Genomic DNA, 20,564 nt, shown 5'->3' on the forward strand with positions numbered 1-20,564 from the left:
CCTGTCCATGAAATAGCTTTTGAGTTGATAGTCCCATTACTTTTGGTCCCTTAAAAAGTGGGAGGCACATATTGAAACTGTTGTAATTCCTACACCGTTCACCCGATTTGGATGTAATTACCCTCAAATTAAATCTGAAAGTCTGCAGTTAAAGCACATCTTGTTTGTTTCATTTCAAAACCATTGTGGTGGTGAATAGAGGCCAAAATCTGAAAATTCTGTCAATGTCCCAATATTTATGGACCTGACTGTATATCTAGGATCAGACCTTTTCTTACCATGGATGACACCAAGTTGTTCAACAATGCAACTGTTATTTCCTGCCTGGGCTACTGCATCCTCCTTCTAGGCTCTCACCTGCCTCTTCCCACTTCTATCTGTTCTTAATGCTGTTGACCAACTCACTTACCCCTCCCAACCCTCTGCCAACTGCTTCACTAGCTCACCAGCAATCTTAGAATAGAATTAAAAACTCCGGCTCACACTTACATTAATAGCCCTCAATCATTCCATACCCGCCCACCTATATCTCCATATCCAAGTGTATTTCTGTTCACACTCCCTCCCACCCTCTCCGCACATTCACTAAATGCGTATGACCTCAACTTTGGTCACCTCCTCTCACTCCTGCATCAAAGATTTCTCCCCAGCTGCCTACTTCTCTGGAACTCACTACCTCCCCCTATCAGACTCTCTTCCAGAGCCCTTAATACTCACCTACCTACTTGCTCCCCTATATAATCCTCCTGGTTAAAATTGGCACTCAGGATGTAAACCTTAAGGGCAAGACCATCCTCCCTTGCTCTTTACTCCTTAGCAATATCCCTGATAATCCCCTGCCATCAACTCTGATTCTATGTATCTGCCCAATTTTTCAGTACAAGATCAGTGAATGCAGCTTTACTTCCTACTCCCTGAAATTCTCATTACTTACATTTACTAGCTATAATGAATTGCTCTATCCTTCCCCCCTCACCTTCACTCTCCCCATAGCCTACACACTGTGTCAGATAGGATACTATTGACAAAAGATCCAACGTATTAATGTGCATTTTTATTGTTAATCCCTGTACAGACAGCTTGTGGCTCCGTGTAAATAAAAAGAGAAGTAGGCAAGGGTTAATATGTACATAATACTAATATTTTCAGACTACCAGACAGCAGCATTAAACAGCTAACTATATCGTTGTCAATGACAAACTGATATGCAAATACACAGGTTCTCAAACTCTGTCCTCAGGACCCCAAACAGTCCAGGTCTGCTCACAAAATCACAAGTGAAATAATTAGCTCCACCTGTGAACATTTAAAATGTGTCAGTGAGTAATGACTACACCTGTGCACCTGCTAGGTGCCCTGGAAACCGTGAACTGTGTGGGGTCCTGAGGACAGAGTTTGAGAACCACTGTGCTAATACATATAGATACAAAAGGGCATACTGCTGAAATTGGAATATCTTGACTTAATAAGTGGTTAAACAGATCCTATTAGTTTATATTGTTGATAAAGTAACTGGATCAGTATTGGCAGTTAACTAAAGCTGGGTACACACCTGACAGATATCTGCAGATCAACTGATCTGCAGATATATTTCCAGATGATGGTTGTCTATACACACTGAACAACCATCTGTCATCTGGCCGCGGTCCCACTGGCTGGGGAGCGTGTCGCAGCCCCATCCCCACGGCCTCTGCAGCAAACCAACCGCCCCTACATACAGCACGATGGATAGATGTATCTGCACACATATCTGCCATCGGCTGTGCAGCACAACCAACGCAATATGTCTGTGAATGACGTAGTTCACAGACATATCGCTGGTACACACTGGCCGACACCCAATATATTGGCCCATCAATTGATCGGCCAATATATCTGCCAGTGTGTACCCATCATTATGGTTATAACAAGTTTACCACCTTGCTGGTAGTGCAGCTTTAACTCCCAGTGCTGCTTTATCCATGGACTTTTAACTAGCACCAAACACCTTACTGCAGAAACCATGTGGGGCTTTTCAGCTACAAAACACAGTCACCAATAGCCATTCACACATACTCGTTAGCATTAGCAATACTCACTTTTTCATGAGAAATTTGTTAATTGTTTTCTGCTTCCTCATGAATTCTACAATCTTACGATTCAGATAGACAAACAGAGCACCACCAAATCCACTGGCAATCCTGAGAGAACAGAAGACAAAAAAACTCAAGAATCGAAGTTGCAAGAAAACAGGACATACAGATGTGTCCACATACATCTATCCTCTGTGCGCTACAAGTCGTGTTACATATACCTCATGAGCGCCATGTGTCTTTTCCCCTTCAAATGTGTCTTATTTGTACAGCGATGCGAATAAGATGCACAAGCAGCTTCTTCTGCTGATTAAAATGATATGCAGCATGTCTATGTTCTGTGTGTGACTGCGGGTGTATCTGCATGCAGATTGTTACGTTACAATGTTATAGCCGCTGACACTGTAACGTAGCGTTTCACATGCAGATACACCTGCAGTCGCACACAGAATATAGGCATGCCGCATATTACTTTAATTACTTTAATCAGCAGAAGAAGCTGCTTGTGCGACCTATTCGCATCGTTGTGCGAATAAGATGCATTTGAAGAGAAAAAGTAGCACGAAAAGACGCTCATCGCTACAAAGTCACGCCACAGCATGGCATGACTAAAGGGGCTGTTTAACACGCAAGGGGCTAGATGTATGTGGACACATCAGTAAAGTAAATACATAAAAGTGAGTTCACTATATTCCGATACAAGAAATGATAAAGAAACCATGCAGAAAGCATACACTGGTATAGCCATGGTGGATCTATAATGGTTATAGGGAGTGCGGTGGCTATGAGGCCAGGCAATGGAGGCCTATTCACTACAGAGGACCCTGCTCTCCCAGATCCTGACTCCTGAAGGTATCACACTGTGAAGCCAACTAGTCCGTGGGTGTTTTAAACATTTTTACATCTACTCCTTTGTCAGGAACCTGTGTGCTATTTTTCCTTTTTCTCTGACCTCCCCAGTAATAGGACGGTGACTGCCCTTACTTGGTCCAGCATCCATACAGCCAGGCTCCTAGCTTGTCAGTAGATGTAAATCCATTTTTTTACATTTTTAGCATAGAGAGAAAAGTGAGCTGAGATAATGTGACAAGATGGACAGGTTTTTATAATCTAGTGAACATTTTATAATAAATTCCTCTTTTTATCCAAATCTAAGCCTATATAGCAATACTGCAGTGGTTTTATTTTGTGCCTACGGGCTAATCACACCTAACATGCCTCTGCCCCATGACTGTACATTACACAGAGAAAGAAGAAGACAGTTGGGGTAACTAAGGTAGTCCAGAGACTGACTAATCAATGCACCTGAGCATCTTTGTTAGGTCAGGGCTGGAGTGTAATGGAGCATACACACGGTCAGATTTGTCAGATCTGTCAGATGAACGATTTGAACGATTTTTGACTGCATTAAAATGAATTGAATCGTCCAAGTCTGACTGCAAACACATTAGATGTCAGATATCGTTATTTGACCATCGGGAACGCGCATCGTTCATCGTTCAGGCATGTCAGATATGTCAGATTTTCCTTCAGATATGAACGATTTTTTAAAAATCTGACCATGTGTATGCACCATAATATTGAGACTCTAGCAGGCATATCAGGGGTTTGTTTTTTTTTAGCACTGAGCTGAAGATTTACCCAGAAAAATAAAACATTTCCAAAAGGAGCTGAATAGTCACATGCATTCTTGCAGTCAAGGGTGGGGAAAAACAAGTAGGAAATGTGGCAATCTAGGACACGGGCCAGATCTGATTGGCTCACATTCCAGGCAGACCCAAGGAAATGTTCAATGGCACACACACAGCAACACTTTTGTTCATACAGATGTCTACAGACAGAGTGGGCTTAATATTACACAAGAATAACTAATGTGCTTTCAATAACAGCCGTTTGTACAGTTGTCCCAACAAGACATCAGTTGAACTGAGAGGTATTTAGAGGTAATAGAGAGAGTGTGGAATGTAGCAAATGATGGTGGTTCACAAGGAGAAAATTAATTTACAAATAACGAGAGAGAGAGAGGACATAAAGTACATGGTCATTCCAAATTGCTCATTGAGTTGTTAGCAGCACATGAGAGCCTTAGGAGATGTACCAAATCTTCTAAAGAGGACAAGTGGAGAAGTTGCCTATAGCAACCCATCCACATTTATCATCTATCAAGTGTATTCTGTAAAATGATAGCTTGAAGCTGATTGGTTAGAAGGTTTGATACATCTCCTTCTCTGTTTTCTAAGTAGAATAAGGCCAAGTAGCACCGACCAGATAACTGACACTGACCCAATCACAGCAAATGCTGGTAGTTCTTGCAAGTCAAATGGAAAGTCCAGACGAAATCGGGTTTTAAATAATGCCGTGATGGTCTCTAAAACAGAATTAACAGGATAGAGCCGAATGAACATCAGAGAAATTACAGTACAGACAACATAGGCAGCAAGTGACTCACATAAGCTGTGTCATCAGCAGCGCTGGCTCCAGTGATTCTTCTGCCTCTGGCAATTAATAACATGACAACTTGTGACACTAACTAGCACTGACCACCAAAGTGACATGGTCCTCATTAGGGCAGCAGATATTGTGAAATGTAATCAGCCAGGAGATGGGGCACAATATCAGCACTGGCAGTTTGTGTCATAGTACTTCACGCCAAGAATCACCATGTCATGTATAGCAATGGTGATAGAAGTATTTTCATTTGTTTTATTGCTCTCTACACTCTCAGTATATTCTTCAGATACCAAAGGATCATACGTCACACAAATAAACAATTGATAAAAGTGCCATATGAAATATATTCAGTCACTTTCTCTCCCAATATATGATTAACCAACAGTTTACAGTTCTTGTGCCAAAAGTCACATTCAGAGTTCTGTGTTAGTACTGAGGCTTTAGTTAGGTGTACATTGAATATATCTAAATTTGCTTCTGGTTTTATATTACACCACAAATTAAAGAACACATATAATATAATACTGGATTACATTTTGAGTGATACACTTAAGGCCCCATACACGATGCGATATAGCAGCCGATCCGACGGATTGGAACGATATCACTGCTATATCGTACCGTGTCAGTCAGTGCGCGCTCCCGTGGGATCGTACATCTCACCTCCAGATCTTACTGCATGTTCACTTAATCTGTGGATGCGATGTACGATCCCATGCAGCAATATGTGGGTGAGGGAGGGGGTGCTGGCATATCAGGTGGTTGGTCACGTGATCGCTCCGTGTGTGGGGACCATCGGCCATCGGATCGCAAATCGCATCGCAAGGTGCATATCGCACCGTGTATGAGGGCTTTAACTCTGAAATTATTACACTGGCATTATTTAAGTATGTCTGGCCATTTAGTCTATCCTCTATTAGGGCCATACTTAGGTGAGGGTGTAAATCCAGTCTTGAGGCGTGTATACACACAATTCTGTACTGTGCAGGTGTACTAAAACATGTCTGTAATTAGATGTTTGCATATATTTGTTTTATGAGGCCTGACTGCATGTAAAGTGTGTGTATATGCTCCCACATAGAGTGCATGAAAATAAATACGTATGCAGAGTTGTATGCATTTTTGCAATCCGTCCTTCCCTATCTGTGCGCTTAAGCTGGCCACACACTAGACCAACTTACAGCCAACCATCCAACTAGTTGATTGGTTGGAATGAAAATATGATAAGGGATGAAATCAAATGACAATCATCAATTTACTCCCAAACGACGGAAAATGGACTAAAAACTGTTGTTTGAACAAATTGTTTTGAACAAACATTTAACAAACTTGTCTGACGACCATTTTCATCTTTTTTTTCTGGCATTTAGGAGCAAATTGCTGATCATCATTACTCCAATACGTTATCAGATTTTCATTCCAACCAATCAACTAGTTGGCTGGTTGGATGAAAGTTGGTCTAGTGTGTGGCCAGCTTTAGTTTAATAGTTGTCATCATTATGAGTGTGCACCTGCACCAGCCTATACCTGGTGCATATGCTATGCCTGGTATTTACACTCCCATCCGACACTGCATAGCTTGCATTTGTGTAGACACGTCCTTACTGAACTTTGTCTAAGTGAATTGAACCGTTAAAGCCCATTTACCAATCAAATGGAGATGTGCTTATAATGCATAAGTCTTTGCATCGTCCATAATTGCATACACTCACTCCCAGGAAACTTGATTGGTGAAGTGGTAAACAACGAATGTGGGGGGGAGGGTTATTTCATTTAATTTATTATGGAAAATGAGAGTCGCACATATAAACAACATTAAAGCCATTATTTTCTCCTGTGTATATCACACTTCATTACATTACTTGTGAGTAGGAGGTAGGATGTCTCTCTGAGGACGAATCGAGTGGAGCACTTGCTTGCCCCCATGTATCTACTGCTTCGGTTCGCTTTCAGCAGATTCAACTATTTCTTCTTCATAGAACTTATCGGACACCAGCTCGATTGGTAAAGTTTGGGGGAGGGCCTCTGACGTTTACCCTAAGTGTAATTCAGCCTCTGGTACCTTTTGGCACCTATTATGGGAGTGTCCGAAGGTGCAATTCTTTTGGAGTCAGGTCCTTCGGGTTATATCTGACACTGGTATCTCACATTCTATTCTTACACCACGGTTTTGCTGTCTTGGAGTTATAGATGATGATGTTCTAGATAAATATAAGTTGCAGTATGCAATGAATCTATGTATGTTGGCTAAGGTCTGTAGAGTTAGACTTTGAATGGCCCCTATGGGTCCTATGGGTCCTGACTTTCACGCTTGGTTATCCTTAGTTGCTCTAACGGTGCAGCATCTATATACGCTATCTGTAAATAACTCATGAAGCGGAATCTAAATATCACAAGATATTGTCTAGATGGCTCGCCTCAAAATATGCTTCCCCCGAATCGGCCTGACTGAAGAATTTTATAACAGTTTTGGGTTGTGATGTTAATTCCGTCTCCTCTACATTGTATTAGTTTGTTTTTCTTTCTGTAAATGCATATATGTACTAAATACCGGAATGCGATGCATTCTGGTGCTTTGTCCCAGTGGGTAACACAATCTTTAGATGGCATTACCCAATGGAAGACTATGGACTTCTTGTCAGGAATCCCATGAGAGGGATCCAATCGGATCCCTTCCATCGCACCCCGCGGCACGTGTGTCCTCCTTCGCATGTGCAGAAGGAAGCCAGAGGGACTTGTGGGTGCTAAATCAGGAAGTCCCTCTATCCGAGGGTATCGCAAAGGACAGCTCTTATCAGGAGAGCTGTCCTTTGCGATTTTAATCGCATTTCTTAGTACATATCGGGGAATTAACTCCAGTATGTATCCGATAAGAGGCGGGATGTTCCGTGTCGCGTATGCGATGCTTAGTACAATACCGCCCATACTAGGGTTGTAATACAGATATCTACATTTTGTCTTTAAAAATCATGTAAAACAAGCATGGTGTTACAGGGCTTGCTGTCTCATCTGAATATGCCATAAATAGTGGCCATATTTACCTTCATCTTTGTTCCACACAGCGAGGACTCTGAATATGAAAGCACTAAAGGTTGCAGCAAAGAAACCACGCCAGTAATTTCGTACAGCAAAAAATGTGGAGGTGACCTCAATGCTAAACAGGACTCCTAGATGGGGAAAAATTATTAGGGTACATTAAATTTACATGCATCACCACACAAAACGCAAATCTGCCCGATACTATTTTCTCTCTTATATTTCTCATCTGATTCCCAATATAGTAAAAAGCATTCTCTGTAAAGAGGTCGAATTTGTTCGCCCATGGGCCAAAAGAAATGGAATGTAACAAAATACTGATTATTTGCCTTCAGGTTGTGCAACAGCACTTTGTGAGACGGTAAATCAGTGTTGTGTCTACTTTCCTATATCCAAAGTAATCATGTGTTGGAAAATAACCCAATAATGGCCATCTGAAGCAGTACATCCTTCCCTGCATTTTCACATTAATGCAAATTGGATCATGTTGGTTTTACAAGTCTCTAGAGCCAAGAGAAAAACACACTAACAGTTGTTAAACAGACACTGGTAAATGTTGTTTTGAGGGGGGTATGCTATATTTTAAGTATTAATCAATGTTATACAAATAAAACAGTCTTAGTCACTAGGTGAGACTAAAAGAAGAACATTTTTTTTTTTTAAACTTTATTTTTGAAGCAATGAATGGTACAGCAAGATATAACAATCGTAATATCAAATTACATATGACATTAAGATGAAAAATGCAATATATAATCCAAAAACAAACAAAAAAATAAATAAACAACCAAACATTAGTAAAGGGTCGTCAACTATACCAATTTACCTTATAATATAAGTATTGAGAAACAAATTAGTCCAATAGATAAGGGTAACCTTATAGTGTGGAAAGTACATAGTAGGCATAACATTCAAATAACACCATCATCCCAATATATAATCAAATAAACTGATCAAAACAAATAAAGATAAATAAAAAAATTGCGCTCGCCCTCTCTCCCCCCGCCCCATATCAATGGCTGAAAGTTTAGAGGACAATGGGTGGATCACCCTCTACAATACGTGTCATACACCGACCAGTATTGGATAATGAACCGTGAAGTTCGACTCTAACAGCACTAGATAACGTTGTAATATAGCTCTCCCATAGACCAAAAAATTGTTCCACTTTTCTGTCGCTCTCCAACATTACTCCCACCCATTCCATCCGGAAAAGATAAAATAGTTTAGCCTTGAATAGTGACAAAGATGGTGATTCAGGGTTTATGCAAATTTGTAAAATAGACTTACGGGCTGCTACACTAATTGCAAGCAGAAATTTTTTACCACTTCTGGAGATATTTTGACCTCTTGGAGAAATACCAAAGAGCGCCCATTCAGGGGTTAAGGGCAGGTCATTTACTAAATGTTCAGTTGAGAAGTTACGCACTTGTACCCAAAACCTACGAACTAATGGACAAAGCCAAAGGCAGTGATAGAGGTCTGCATATGACTCACCACATTTAAGACAGTTATGAGTGGTAGATACTCCTATTAAAAATCGTCTATGAGGGGAAAGGTAGGTTTTATGAAGCACATTTAGAAACATCTCTTTATACATTGAAGAGGATAACATTTTACATGATCGAGTATGAGCCTGCAATAGATCATCTAACTGAAGATCAGGTAAGTGTGGTAGCCAACTTGCTAGGCCCTGTTGACTAGTGGAATAATCCAAAATAGTTTGAAAGTGTCTATATGCCAAAGAGATTGCCCTCTCAACAGACGGCATTTGAAAGAAGAACATTTTATCTGTGTAATGTGAAGGCATTTTCTGTTTTAGCAATTTAAAATTGGTGTATAGGTCCAGCTTGCCTCAACGAGTGCACTGTACAACAAACTGAGGGCTCCATTTATCAACGATGCATTTAACCCCTTTAGGGCTCACCAAAGGAGTTAGGTCATCCTTTCTGTATTCAACACACAGCGGCAATCTAAGATTACCGCTGTTTATCACAGCATCATTCTTGCCATCGGTCCCCATTGATGGACCCAACACTGCCTCTCCAGCTTCAGTGAAGCCTTCCGGGCACTGCCGTGTCACTGTCGGGTTAAAGTGCCATGCACATGGCAAGACAGATTGTTGCGCATGTACATTGCACAGAAGGCAGTTGCTGGCAGCGTTATAGGCCGCCAGCAGCTGAATGGAGGACCTAGCCGACGAGGAGGACTTCGCTTATCCTCACCGGAGGGGAAAGTGTTGATAAATAACAGTGGCAGTTTCATTTGGATCACTGCGATACTAAATGAAACAAGCAGCTGGTGTTTAGCTTCGTTAACAAATGGGGCCCTGAGTTCAGGCGTATACAACCTATCTTCATCTATTCATTATGCACTTTTGTGTAGCAAGCGAGGGGGCTGTAGCCACAGCTGAGACCAGATACAAAGATCCAGTTGCAGTACTATTGTTTCACCCAAATGTCCCTGTGATGTTCTTTTCACTCTTAGGGGTATATTTACTAAAGTGCGGGTTTATAGAAGCGGAGGTGTCGCCCATAGCAACCAATCAGATAGCAGCTATTATCTTCTAAAGGGATTCGGTCAAAATCCAGAAGTGCGGATGTCGATGCTTACAATCCTGGTGCTGCATCCTGATGGTAAGTACTAGTTTCTAGGGGGAGAGTTAGAGTTAGGCACTGGGGGGGGGGTTAGGGTTAGGCACTGGGGGGGGGGGGGGTAAGGTTTAGGCACTAGGGGGTGAGCGTTATGATGAGGGTTAGGATACCGACAGACAGCTGTCAGTATCCTAACCATGTCTGTGATGTCGGCGTCAGGATTCTGACCGCCAGGATCCTGAGCGCTGGCATCCCATACCCAACCCCCTAGAAGGTGCTGGAAAAATGAGTAGAATCTGATCGGTTGCTATGGGCAACATCTCCACTTCTATAAACCTGCACTATACCCCTTAGAAGTAGATTAACTAAAGCTTCTAAATATCAAAAGTGGAGAAGTTGCCCATAGCAACCAATCAGAATGTGGGCGGGATGTACTAAGGACAGAAATGTGGTCAAACCCCAGAAAATTCAGTTTTCCAAGGTTTGACCGCATTTCTCATATGTACTAATGCGATGCATTCTGGAGCTTCGACACGGTAGGTAACGTCATCTTTAGATGGAGTTATCCAATAGAAGCCTATGGGCTTCTCTCCATGTCCTGCACTGATGCCTCCCAGTGTGCTTAGCGAAGCATATGTCATTCTGGAAATTTGCAGGACGACGCCAGAGGGACTTCTGGGTCATAAACGGGAGAGCTATCCTTTGCAATTTTCTAGGTACATACCAGCTATATTATTGCTGGTATGAACCCGGTAAGTGGCAGAATGTACAGCATTGCGGATATGATGCTTAGGACATCACACCCATTAGCTATTATTTCTCTGTTGCATTCTAGAAAATGCTAATCTGGTTGATTGCTATGGACAATGTCACCACTTCTCTGTTTTAGAAGTATTAGTAAATCTACCGCTCACTCTCCAACTCTCTGCTGCCAGTAGTAATTTGGTCTAGTCAGTCATAGTAACAAGCTGCCTAATGTGTACCTCCCTTACTGGGAAGCTCTGTCAACCAACTGGAGTACACTATTAGCATTCCGACTCTTTCCAACTCCAGATCCATTCACTATGAATGCATTCAAACTAGTAAGTTTGAATTCATTCATGGGGCTGTATATACACTGTATAATGGCAGAAATAAGCGAGTACTTTATGTACTACTTGTCTGTACAATGTACTGGATAATGGGAGATTAAGTATATTGTAGACAATATGAACTTTCAGATATACTGGACAATGGGAGCTTTATATTATGCTGGTCATTAAGGCTTTGTACTAGGGATTCAGATGTTTGACAGCAGCCAGGAGGCACTAGTTATGCCACTGTTGCGGAGTTACAGACAACAATATAAATTAGTGATAATGTAGAAACCAACTGCTGCGCAGCAGTGTCAAGATATCCCGAGTATAAATGCAGTCTATCATAGTATCGTCACACACTTACTTGACATACCAGTGGAAAGGTTTCCCGATTTTAGGGAACCAATTGGAAATAAGGAGAAATTAGTTAATAGTTAAACTTCATGGATTTATTCATGTTTTTTTTCCAAACTGATCATTACATAACTATAACTACAGAATTAGGTGAATCCCACGCATACAATTTAATAACACTGTCATTATAACCTCTGGGCCCCACACCTACAGTTCACTTAAACCCATTTCAAGAGTTCTTCACACAACCTTTTCTTCCTCCAGATCCTCACTACCCACACACACTCTTACCTCCAATGGGGGCAGCAAAGCAGCATCCAACTCCAACAGCACAGGCTGCAGCCAACATCTCAATGTTGCGTGATTCATTCTATTGAGTAAAAAAGAATGGTAGTAGCACCATAAAGAGAACGTGCAGAGCTGCAAGTCAAATGTTCCTTGCCAAAAAGAAAACAACTGCAATTCACAATGTTAGTATTAGAACCTAGAAAGTACCCTGGACCGTTATATAGCCCTGTAATACAAAGGTGTACACTGCAGAGTAAGACAGTGACTTTCTCCTGTGAGCAGGAACACAGAACAAGGTATCACAAAACTGGCCACAAAGAGAATAGGAGTGTATGTAACATAGGGCCTGATTCAGAGCCGCTCGTAAGCGGACGCTCGTACGTTCCGAGCGATGTTTGCACAACTGCGCATGCGTACGGATCGTAATACGCATGCGCGAACCAGTCAGTGCGACCGAAAATCGTTTGTTTGCTAAATAGCGAATGCCTGCTATTTTGAGTGACAGAAAGAGGCGTATGTGGGTGGTAACAGGGGAAGGTGCTTGAAAACGGGGAGTGGAGAAACGCAGGCGTGCTTAAAGGTCAAAACGGGCGTTTTATGGGTGTGCATAATTAAAACAGCAGCGTCATTGACCACGTCACTGGGTTATTTTATAGCCAGAACTGCTCGCAAGATTGTGGTAGCAAAAACCAACCACAAGAATAGCGAGCAGTTCATATGCTGGTCGATGTACTCGATTAATCTAATAAATAGCGGACATGACGTAGGATGCGAGCGGCCAGGGGGCGTATTTTTCCAAACAACGACCGCAAGTTTTGTTCGCTCGTTCAGACCTAGAGGCATGAACAGAACGCAAAGAGCGAACGGTTCATTTGAATAGCCGCCCCTATTTTCTGGACGAGCGAGCGCTAATTGCGTCCGGCTCTGAATCAGGCCCATAGTCCTGTACTAGGAATGTGACTAAAGTGCTGCAAGGCAGCAACACACTGACAAAAAAGCACAGGAGTATTGCACAGTCCTGTAGTACGACACAGCAAAGTAGTGAACACAGCAAAACATGTACTGAGCCAGCACAGGACTGCTATATTGTCCTGCACTATGAGAGTGAACACAGCAACTCACAGAATGTTGTAAAGTCCTGTACAGCAAAAGTGAACACAGTACTGAACCTTTGTAGTCTTCTTTATACAGTGAGCACAATTTACTAAGGAAAACAAGAAAAAAGGAAAGAGAAACTGAACAATACAAAACAGCTGCGATATAAACTTTTACGTTGAGGTATGGTCTGAAGTGAGGCACATTTCCCCTGACCGTACTATAGAATGGGTAACGGGAAGATGTGACAATTAAGGTACACACATCAGACAGCTATTGGAAATCCAGCAGTACAAAAATAAATTGTTCTTTACTACAATACAGACCGTGCAACTACTCCTTGCTACAAGAAAGTGCCAGCCACGGTGTCCGGTCCAGGCCTTCCACAGGAACGGACTCCAATGGTAACACACAAGTCAACAAATAGAGGAATACACTGCCACATGAGCCTGCCAGACTGTCCCACACTATATCATGTAAACAGTCATGCCAGCCTCCTGTCTCATTTCCAATGAGAAAGATAAACCAGCGAGAGCCATATTCTTCTACACATATGACAGAACCACCAGGGAGCATCACCGTATGTACTCACTTCATAGATTCCTCCAAACAGAGACATGAACTTGCTGAGCAGTGCAGCGCACATACTGGCAACATGCACAAACGGGCCCTGAGGAGATGAGAAGGAGAAGTGTCAGCTCCCATCCGCTCCCTGATACATGATACATGATGTAACTGCATGCGGTGCTCTGGCAGATTGCTGACTGAGACATATTTAGCTCAACAAATAAAACACGGTTATAAACGACTTCTGCAGGTAATCAGAATTCAGGGTAAATATATAAAATATGTCAAGCCAGGATCAGGAGTCAGTCACATAATGTGCAGCCTTAAGTTTTGCTATAACTCATTAAGACTATTTACATGTCAAATCAGGGTCAGAAGCAGTAATTCAATTACTGCTGATGACTAAGTACTTTCTATTGGTGCATATTCGCTCTGTGATCTGTATTTTCATTAATAATTGAGGCATCACAGCAGAATATGCATCTTGTATCCTTACACAAAAGGAAAATATGTAACAGTTTTACATTAATCTGACCTAAGGCTGTATGAACGGTAGAAACGTACATGTAGTATATACAAGACCGTACTGCAGACGTTACAGTAATAAGTCTTTGGGGTAAATGTAATCGGTTTTGCAGAGGTTTGCAAACCAATGGCGATTACTGCGGAGTGACGGCAGTTTCTAATTTATAAACACAGCATTTACAAAAGGTCAGTTTGACCCTCTAAAAAGAATGCGCTACCTATCCCCATCATTATCTAACCTGCTATCATACCTCAATTTTCCAGCACTGTACAGGATCCTAAGATCTGTGCATGCTTTTACATTTTAAATATGTGAAAAATTGCAATATTAAAATTGCTAACGAGCCCTAGACTTTTAAATTTAGGCTAGTAGTGGAAAAGTCAGGGGCACAAAGAGTGTGGGGTCCCTCTGATTTTCCACTAACCAGAACTAGTCTTTAACAGCCAATGCTGAAGCACCCGCTGGTACCTGTAGTGCATCACAGACAAAATTAATTAAATCTGTTTTTTATACTATTACGCAGTGCCCACTGGAAGAGCCAGCACTAGGGTTGGGTATACCTAAGATGGGGAGCCCACAAGTTGATTTGCGGGCCAGACCTGCTTAGGAAACCTAGCCCTAGTTCCAACTAGCCTAGGGTCTCCCACTCTATGGTTAAGCCAGCCCTGGCTGGTAAAGCATAGTGCTGGTGAGTGGAAAATCGGGAAGACCCCATACTCTTTATCCCCCCCTGCTTTTTCCACTACCTACCTAGACTCCAATGCCTAGGACTGATTAGTAATTTTTTTTTTTACTTTTGCGATCTGTGCGGCAGTTTTACCCTTTCGTAAATTGGCAGGAGATGATAGATAGATAGACAGACAGACAGACAGTCATGGAGCAGAAACATGCCTGATCTTATTATTCCAACATATGAAATTGAAAGACTTCACAAATCCTCCTGAAGGGATTCCATACTCACTTCTTTTCCTAGTGGCATTCCGCTCCCAAGGGCACAAGTCAGTCCAATCACTTTGGCAATGAATGTTTTAAGGGTAAGATATTCCTTAAGTACGACACCTCGCAGGATTGTCTTCATCTCTGGTATGCCAGAACCTGTGAGACAGCAGGCCACTTAACAGGAGGACAGTTAGCAAAAGGGCTAAGCTATTTTGGCGACACGCACACTAACACAGATTGCAAGAAAGCAATTTGTGCCAATGAGTCTTGCTACATAGCACACTGCTGATGCGGCATCTGTACAGAAATATAACTGCATGTCTTTTTTTTCCATAGCAGCAGCTCCAATAATTCAGTTCTTTCGTTTTAATGGCATTTCAGGGCCCTTTGAGTTTTTTTGGCTCCCACCTTCAATGCCAACTTTCCTACTCTCTGTTGTCTATATAAATACTTGGGAAACAACGGTCTATGAGATCTGGAGTCAGCCCAACGTATGGACAATTTGCTTAAATTCGTAAAAAAATTGGCATACATGTTAATGAAAGGTCACATAAGCTTAGATTCATATATTACTGATGGCTGTGTATGTACTCTTATATGTATGATAGTATTTACGCTTATATTTATGATAAACCATTTTTTTTCTTAAATCTACAGCTTAATTGTTTACTGTGTAATGTCAGGTTAAGTCAGAATCTTGCATCTCTACGGTAACAAAGAAAAATAATTTATCTACTCAAAGTATAGCCCAACACGAAGGCTTGGTAGGATGTAGGGTAAAATAGCACAATATATATGACACAAAATGTCAGACTGCACAGTTCAGTTGCTACTTTCTCTAATATTTCAGTATCATTACTTTCATAGCATTTGTCTGTCTGTGACACAAGAACACATACCCACAGCCTGAGGTGCCAGGATCTGTGTGAATCCTGCAGAGAAAGTGATGAGGACGACGGGATACGTGACCCAGGCCAAGTACTGCAGGAACACATTACTATCCAAACCACCGTACATCCACTTGTGAGCTGTGAAATAAAAGGGAAAGTCAGCAGTTTACAAAAACAAACAATAAAAGATGTGTATTATAGGAATGGAGGGAGGAGACTCATATCATGTTACTTATTGTAGTATGATGGGCAAAACCAGAATTTATTCTGAAAGTCCGGTTACCTGTATAACTGACAATTGAGCCAACCTCACTTTCTCTAATAGACCTTCTCTCTCAGGACTGAATGTTATCTTTATTTCATAAGTAAAATGACTTCTGAAGGGCTTAAGGTGGCCGTACTGTCATTTTAGAGCATATCCATACATAAAAATATGTGGTTAATTCAAATCTATTCGGGCCAAATGTCTGGATCTGAAAAATCACCATTAGTGAAGCAGGAAGATATATACATGGTCATTACAGTATTGCCCAAATGCTTCTTATAATCCTTACCAACGGACATCTGGGGGTATATTTACTAAAGTGCGGGTTTTTAGAAGTGGAGATGTTGCCCATAGCAAAAAAAAAATCAAACCCGCAGTAAATATACCACCTGATGTCGTCTCGTCATTAGATGTAGATCAGGACTGGGAGCTTTTTGGTCAAACACAATGTACAATTTGTGGCCAATTAGGTGTAAAATGTGCCTAACTGGACAACTAAACTGAAGCTTATATGGGAATCTTTAGCTAATTTTTGGTGATAATGACTGTGTGTAAAGAGTCAGAAGTGAAGGCATTTAGGAAAAGTGAAGACATTTCGTTCTGAATATTAATATCTTCTTCCAAGGACAGAAAACAGGCTGCTGAGAAACAGGAGGATATTGGATTTAGAATAGAAGCATCATAAGGATTTCTCACCTTGTAAACAAACAGCAATTGTGAAGTCCATGACCCAGCTCACCAGAGCCATCAGTAAACCCAGGAGAATTAGAAATATCCAGTCCTCCCCAATACGAGAGAGCACAAGCCGCTGAGAGTGCACGCAGCAGACTGAAAAAAGCAAAAGCCACTAAGAGCACACACAGTAGATGATAAACCTTCACAGAGCACAAGCAGTGAGATAGAGCCATATAAAGTGTGTGAAGATAACACCTCCTATGCAACAATGATATAGATGCTGGCATCACAGATATACCTTTATTATACATGCCAATTGTGTATGTTTTACCTTTTATATGCCATCTCCCTTACATGGCCTGTCTTTCACTCATACTATGTGTATGAGCAGCAGTGTGGTACTGCAGGTGCAATAGATGGAGTAATGGAAGCATTGTATGGCATCTATGTGTAATAATGTTAGGTCATATAATACTTGGAGATAGCAATGGTTACAGGTGCACCCAACAGAAAGCTTTTATATCACAAACAGGAATACATAGGGGGAGATGTTTCAAACTTTCTAAAAAAAAAAAAAAAAAGGGCAAATGAAGGCATTCAACATAGTAACCAGATTCTGCCTAACATTTTACAGAATGTACTACAATCTGGTCTGTTGTGGGCAACACCTCAACTTGTCCTCTTTAGAAGGTTTGATATATCTCCCCCACAGACTCATATGAATAGCACATTAGAAGAAGCAGATAACAGCCCAGGGAGCTATGTGTAGTAGAGCAATTTATATCATACTACTTTGACCACCACCCATAATACATAGCGGTTTGTCAAGACATCTGTACCACCCAGGACCTGGCAATGTTCCATCAAATGACTGCCACATGCATTACCAGGTTTTCATTCCAACCAGCCAGATTGGACAGATATCGGACAGAAAATTGTATAGCTTTAGGGCCTGATTCAGAGCCACTCGTAAGTGGCAGCTCGTTCGCTCCGAGCGATGTTTGCCCAACTGCGCATGCGTACGGATCGTTATACGCATGTGCGAACCAGTCAGTGCTGCCGAAATTCATGTGCTCGCAAAATAGCGAATGTCTGCTAATTTGAGTGACAGGATGAGGCGTATGTGGGTGGTAACAGGGGAAGGTGCTTGAAAACGGGGAGTGGAGATTCGATCGCAGGCGTGCTTAAAGGTCAAAACGGGCGTTTTATGGGTGTGCATATTTAAAACAGCAGCGTCATTGACCACGTCACTGGGTTATTTTATAGCCAGAACTGCTCGCAAAATTGTGGTAGCAAAAACCAACTACAAGAATAGCGAGCAGCTCATACCCTGTTCGATGTACTCGATTAATCTAATAAATAGCGGACATGACGTAGGATGCGAGCGGCCAGGGGGCGTAGTTTCACAAAAAACGACCGCAAGTTTTGTTCGCTCGTTCAGACCTAGAGGCGTGAACAGACCGCAAACAGCGAACGGCTCATTTGAATAGCCACCCCTATTTTCTGGACGAGCGAGCGCAAATAGCGACCGGCTCTGAATCAGGCCCTTAGTCAGATGATGTCCTTCCTGGTGCTACTTCCTTGGACTTTAGTCTAGATAAGCATTTATGTGAGGTCAAGGTACATAAAGCACATGGACTGAAGGAGAAGCATCCTTGGTCACTGAAAACAAACTAAAGCCGGCAAATTCGGTACCATCACTGGCGATATCACTAAACTTTAGCTTGATTTCAAGGAGTGTGTTGTCTGAAAACTTTGTCAATGTATAGAAAACCTGAACAGAATGAACTACATGGTTTTGAGGTATACATATAAAGCCCACCACTCTAACTGGGCCACCAGGTGACTCAGTTATTCTGAATAGCTGCACCAGTCCAACATCTGGACACACTGGAATCAGCTTGTGGCATGATCTGCCTGGGTGCATGGACAGCAAAGCTATTCTATCTGGGAAAATATAGACCAGAGATTAGAGCTCCTATAACCTTTATTCATTTGGATGCTTATCAAATATTGTGGTAAAATTATTTTAAGAGCTCCTGAAATACTTTGTGTGTAAGGGTATATATAAAGACATTATCTTGTTGTATGAGACATCCTTAGACAAATTAGGTGCCTGGACTACTTTGTGGTAGATGAAAATCAGCATACTGGATATAAAAATAAAGTTATGCATTTGGGCGGAAGACCCTTTAACCCACTACCTTTTCACCTTTTCAATGACAAAAAAGCAAATATTCATAGAGAAGAGCCTAGGAAAGATTAAAGATCACAGATTGTCCAACAATAAACGAATGCCGGCCCAAGCAAAACGTATTAATAGGTATATAATCAGAGGATGGAAATACACCTGCCTTTATTTAATTAAGTCTGCCCAAGTAACAATTATCTACTTTGTCCAAGAGGTTCCATAAACCCTCTGGATCACTGACTGTCAGCTACAGCGTCACACAACAGGATCAACGTCCAGTTGTATGATCAACAGATTATGAGCAGATTATCTGAAGCACTGTGCTCATTTTACACAGACCTTACTGACTGACATCACAGGCCATACCTTCACAACATTGCTTTCTATCAGGAAAATTAGTCATTTTGTTTCCATAAAAGTGTTATTGTAGGAGATAATGTGGCATATGTATATTAGTCCTAGACTGAAACTGCAGAAGTGTTGTATCCACATAGGACAAATAGTAAGTTACAGATAAGCAAAGTGTGTGGAAAAAATCATATAAGGAGGGTAAATAACTAGGGTAGGTTTACTAAAGCTTCAATAAATGAAAAGTGGTGGTGTTGACCATAGCAACCAATCAGATATTAGCTATAATTTCTTTACTGCATCCCAGAAAATGATAGACAAAAGCTAATTGGTTGCTATTGGTAACAAGTCCACTTGTCATTTTTAGAAGCTTTAGTAAATCTACCCCTTGCTCTCTAATACCTCTTTTACACCAAAGTCCCAGGTCTGACCCAGGATTTGGAACACGGGGGGTCATTCAGACCCGCTCGCGAGCAAAGTTCGCTCGCTAGCTGGTCGATGTTGTGAGACTGCGCATGCGCACGACGGAGGGAGCTCCGTCGTGCGCATGCGCGAGACCCGGCAAGCGACGAGAAATACGTCGCTCGGGGTCCCGCACCAAAGGGGGCGTGCTGTTGATGGTGGCTGACAGCACGCCCCCTTTGGTGGGCGTGCTGGGGGCGTGGCGGCCAGACGGAGGCGTTCCCATGGGAACGCCTACCGTCTGAGCCCGGCCCCACTGACATCAGTAATGATGTCAGTGGGAGTGACTTTGGCTCTGATAGAGCCAAAATCACTCCTGGGCTTGCGGCAGCGAGACCCTACCGCAGGGTCTCGTCACAAGCCCGATTGTCGCGATGGTCTTTGACCATCGCGACCATCATCATGGACGTTCGCTATAGCAGTGGGTGGTAACCCACAGCTATGCGAGCGTCCATGAGGACGCTCCAAAAAAAGGTAGGAGGGCCCTGATTCAGAGCGAGCGCTCTGGTCAGAGCGTTCAGCTCTGAATCAGGCCCACGGTTCCAATCCAGGACAGACCCAGTTTATATTTAGATTCCGACCCAGGTTATTCCCAGGTTGGGCCATTTACACTGCATACAGGTGCAGTGTTAAGATTTCTGCCGTCACTTGGAGATGACATTAGCAGGTATGGGCCTGATGCAGAGTTGAACACAATACCAATGTTTTTGGAAATGGAGCGTTTTTTGCCACTGC

At 42.1% G+C, this 20,564-nt stretch overlaps 1 protein-coding gene across 2 annotated transcripts in view; it reads right to left on the bottom strand.

Annotated features, from left to right (window-relative positions):
* CLCN2 (chloride voltage-gated channel 2) overlaps window positions 1-20,564 on the bottom strand; it is a 191,372-nt gene that overhangs the window by 88,611 nt on the left and 82,197 nt on the right. For both annotated transcript variants that reach the window (XM_088479719.1, XM_088479718.1), the window contains exons 3-10: window positions 16,850-16,981; window positions 15,898-16,026; window positions 15,021-15,154; window positions 13,559-13,636; window positions 11,875-11,953; window positions 7,565-7,690; window positions 4,356-4,440; window positions 2,079-2,180 (exon numbers count right to left, since the gene is read on the bottom strand). In XM_088479719.1, the coding sequence (XP_088335845.1) occupies window positions 2,079-2,180; window positions 4,356-4,440; window positions 7,565-7,690; window positions 11,875-11,953; window positions 13,559-13,636; window positions 15,021-15,154; window positions 15,898-16,026; window positions 16,850-16,981 (865 nt within the window). The remainder of the gene's footprint in view (window positions 1-2,078; window positions 2,181-4,355; window positions 4,441-7,564; window positions 7,691-11,874; window positions 11,954-13,558; window positions 13,637-15,020; window positions 15,155-15,897; window positions 16,027-16,849; window positions 16,982-20,564) is intronic.

Source organism: Taudactylus pleione, unplaced genomic scaffold (assembly GCF_031769625.1).
Source record: "Taudactylus pleione unplaced genomic scaffold, aTauple2 ptg000244l, whole genome shotgun sequence".
NCBI classification, from domain to species: domain Eukaryota; kingdom Metazoa; phylum Chordata; class Amphibia; order Anura; family Myobatrachidae; genus Taudactylus; species Taudactylus pleione.